Raw genomic sequence first — 4,179 nt, 5'->3', positions numbered from 1 at the left:
TCCCTGTGCTGTTGACATATGAATTCTCACCCCCCCCCCCCCCCCCCCCCGTGTGAAGATCGTTCTGACAACTCACTAACGTCACGGTTAACTACAAAACCTAGTCACGCATCGCTGGAGCGAGTTCAAGTTTTCCCCGTCAATTTGTCACAATTTGTCGTCAAATCAAAACAATGTTTGCCTTGACCTTACAGTACCAACTTGAGTTGATTGTGTAGCTTAAACATTGCTTTCGAGAATCTTCGTGTCACGCTTCACACAAATCTTGTAGTTAGATGGGGGTGACGCCAAGCAACCGTGACGAGAAAGTTGGGGAGAACATAGATTTCTTCCACCTGCCAAGTTTGGCTTATCAATGTTTTCTTGAAGATGAATGAAACAGCGCTGGACACAGTCCAATAGGTAAAGATAATCTTAGAGCTTATATTGTCTAACGAGGCACCAAGTACCAGGACTATAATTAGCACGGCTGACTGCACGAGGCACCAGTAACCGTATCTAATTATAGCTCCTGTGGTGGTGAGTCGACCGTGACAGAAGATTCATGCGCGACAACCGGCAACAAAACACAGCTAGACCGGCCTTAACATTGATCTCAATCAAATATGAAGTCACTGTTAAAATATTTTAGATTTTTAATGGCTTAATCCATAATTACATTGTTTTTAGAAAGTGGCTGCGAATTTATATAAAAAGAAAGTTAGAAACTCATGCATGTACGCACTGAACTTTATTTTTTAACGCGTTGATTTGTTTCACCATAGCCACGAACCATTTTTTAACGCGTTGATTTGTTTCACCATAGCCACGAACAATTTTATAACGCGTTGATTTGTTTCACCATAGCCACGAACCCTTTTTTAACGCGTTGATGTGTTTCACCATAGCCACGAACCCTTAGAGTGTTTTAATGTTTGTTTTACACATTCTTTTGAAACTGACCGTTTTATTCTTGCGCGAAGAAAAAAGTTCCAGGCATTTGTGCTATGTCTTCATCAACCTGCTGCTAGGGGGCGGAGCCAGGCCCGGGGGTGGGGCCGTTGACTTTCTTGTCGTGTTGCTTGTGGTCAAAGATAACTCTCTGCCGTCTCTTAGAGTTGTGTATCTTTGCTTCATACACATTTTGAACAAGAAGTACATTTTCGTTGCGGTTTTCAACATTTTAATTACAGGAATCTAAAAGTACGCAGTTAAAATCTTAATTAGTATTTTGGCGCAATAAATCTTACTATACTATTCTGTTGTTCAGACTGTTGGACTCAGTCAGGGATCAGTCAGGGATCAGTCAGTGTCACGTGTCATGGGTTTAACTGACGTGATGGAAATTGTCACCTCGACCATTCCCAGCAACCTCTCGGTCATTCTGACCCAGAAGGCCCCACCCCGGGACAAAATTCTGAACGACGACATGGCCAAAATATTTTTCGTGGTGGTCAAGTGCGCCATGTACGAGGTGAGCAGCGTGATCGGCATCGTGACGAACGGTCTCTGTCTCGTCGTCTTCCGGAAGTTGGGTTGTGGCGAGACGGTCAACGTGACCCTGATCGGGTTGACCATCTCCGACCTGGCCAGCGTGGTTGTCCTCTTCTGGATGGGCATCTGCTTCAACCCGCTCTTCACCTACTCCGACGTCTACTTCGACACGCTCTCCGTCGTGTACCTGAGTGGGGGCTGGGTCAAGCTCTACCTGACGCGGGTCTCTAGCTGGATCACGGCCTTCGTCACGCTTGAGCGCTGCCTGTGTATCGCCATACCCCTCAAGATCAAGGCCATCATGACGCCCAAGAGAGCCGCCATCTTTATCTGCGTCTCCTTCTTCCTGCTGGGCATGACGATGCCGCCCGTCTACTACACCACACGCCTCGAGTGGCTCTGGTACCCGGACCGGAACAAGACCCTCCTCGGCATGGCCTTCACCCCGGAGCGCGAGTTCATCTACAACAGCGTCATCGCCATCAACCTTGTCCTGACCTTCGCCGCCTTCGCCGTCATCATCGCGTGCACGTCCATCCTGGTTCTGAACCTGGACAAGAAGGCCGAGTGGCGCAAGAAGTCCGTGTCTGCGGACAAGCAGAGCTCCATGTCCAGCAAGGACCAGAAGGTCTCCCAGATGATCGTGCTGATCGCCGCCCTCTTCGTGGCCAGCTTCTTCCCCGGCACCGTCCTGTTCGTCACCATGCTCATCGTGCCGGAGTTCAACCGCGGCAAGCTCTACAACAACCTCTTCACCACCGTCTTCGCCTTCTCCCACATCCTGGAGGCCGCCAACGCCTCCATCAACCTGTTCGTCTATCTCAAGATGAGCACCAAATTTAGAACCGTTTTCTACGAGACTTTTGCTTTCAAGAAAAAGAAATGAGGTCAACTCGAGCATTAGCTCAACGCAATCATTTCAATCTAAAGTAGATCATTAGCTTCTCGTTAATTATTTTAATTTATACTCTGAAGATTAGCTACACCACTTGCGAATCAGAAGAGAATAAATGTTACAATACATTTTTTATCACAACATGAAACAATGAAACAACCGTTAAGATTTGTGAAGTTTTTAAGAAGTGAGGTTTGTCTCTTCATTTTTTTGTTTGCTAATCAATTTACTTTTAAAAGATTCTCTCCGTGACCTATTGTGTTACTGTAGCTTGTGACCTCTTGACCTTTTGTGTTGCTCTTGCTTAGCCCGTCAAAACTTTGATGTCTACTACCTGCTCTTGGTGGTCGAGTGGTTAGCGTTAACATAGAACTTAGTTTGATCCGGTTCTAGCTTTGTGTTTCAAATCTTGAAAACTTTTTCTCATTCTTGTCAGATTAACACATGTCGTGCAAAGTAAAAAAATTATCTAGGCATCCAATGAAGTCACATTTATTGCCATATTGCATTGTATTTAAAGTCTTGACCGATGTGCCAACTTTGAAACGAATCGGTCAGTTAGAAGTGCTCGAAATTCGCTAGCCCGTTTCGATCTATAACGGAAGACAAAAGCAAGATAGACAGAGGAAGCAAGTTAAATAAAAGCTTGTAAAATTAGACATCTTATTGACATGCTGCATTTTACAACGTGTGGCATTTATATGTGGCATTTGTGTGTGGCATTTGTGTGCAATATTGCCGGCTCATGACGACAAGCACTAGCCAGATAAGGTGAATGCAGCTTTAAAAAAAAAGAATTTGTGCATTAAAAAACCGGCACAATGTTTTTTTCTAATTTAAATACATATGTTCTAAAAATAGATGTTCAAATCTTCTCATTTTCGAATGTGTCTGGTAATTTTAATTCGACGTTTGTCAAACATGTTCCATCTTTTTTGTCCAATCTTCGCTATCAACATCGTGCATTGTCTTGGTCTCGCCTAGCCAGGCTAGCCTAAGTCACGCCTAGCCAGGCTAACCTAAGTCACGCCTACCCAAGCTAGCCTAAGTCACGCCAGGCTAGCCTAAGTCACGCCAGGCTAGCCTAAGTCACGCCAGGCTAGCCTAAGTCACGCCAGGCTAGCCTAAGTCACGCCAGGCTAGCCTAAGTCTCGCCTAGCCAGGCTAGCCTAAGTCACGCCTAGCCAGGCTAGCCTAAGTCACGCCAGGCTAGCCTAAGTCTCGCCTAGCCAGGCTAGCCTAAGTCACGCCTAGCCAGGCTAACCTAAGTCACGCCTACCCAAGCTAGCCTAAGTCACGTCAGGCTAGCCTAAGTCACGCCAGGCTAGCCTAAGTCTCGCCTAGCCAGGCTAGCCTAAGTCACGCCTAGCCAGGCTAGCCTAAGTCACGCCAGGCTAGCCTAAGTCTCGCCTAGCCAGGCTAGCCTAAGTCACGCCTAGCCAGGCTAACCTAAGTCACGCCTACCCAAGCTAGCCTAAGTCTCGCCTAGCCAGGCTAGCCTAAGTCACGCCTAGCCAGGCTAGCCTAAGTCACGCCTAGCCAGGCCAACCATGCTTTAAAAATCCCACCCCTCTCCTTTGACTGTTGAACATCCTACTTAGAATTAGAACCGAGCTAATCAAATCTCTAGTTTCGTATTTCCCCCAAACACACAGATATGACGCACGCTATTTCCTGAGTTTTCCTCGTCCAACTGTATCAGTTTAAGAATTGTATTAAACAGTTCCGTCTGATCATTGATTACATCTCTCCACTCATTACATCTCTCCACTCATTACATATCTCCAGTGATTACATCTCTCTTTTATTTG

At 46.2% G+C, this 4,179-nt stretch overlaps 1 protein-coding gene across 1 annotated transcript; it reads left to right on the top strand.

Annotated features, from left to right (window-relative positions):
• The first annotated feature begins 1,318 nt into the window (after nt 1-1,318).
• Nucleotides 1,319-2,359, top strand: LOC131950509 (FMRFamide receptor-like). The gene has a single exon (XM_059312701.1). It carries the CDS (start codon nt 1,319-1,321, stop codon nt 2,357-2,359), a length of 1,041 nt encoding a protein of 346 aa, XP_059168684.1.
• Nucleotides 2,360-4,179: the final 1,820 nt, after the last annotated feature.

Source organism: Physella acuta, unplaced genomic scaffold, assembly GCF_028476545.2.
Source record: "Physella acuta isolate Inbredline_101_S28 unplaced genomic scaffold, ASM2847654v3 ptg000769l, whole genome shotgun sequence".
NCBI lineage: Eukaryota > Metazoa > Mollusca > Gastropoda > Physidae > Physella > Physella acuta.
Note: the sequence above shows the minus strand (reverse complement) of the source record. Positions and strands in the feature narration are given on the sequence as shown.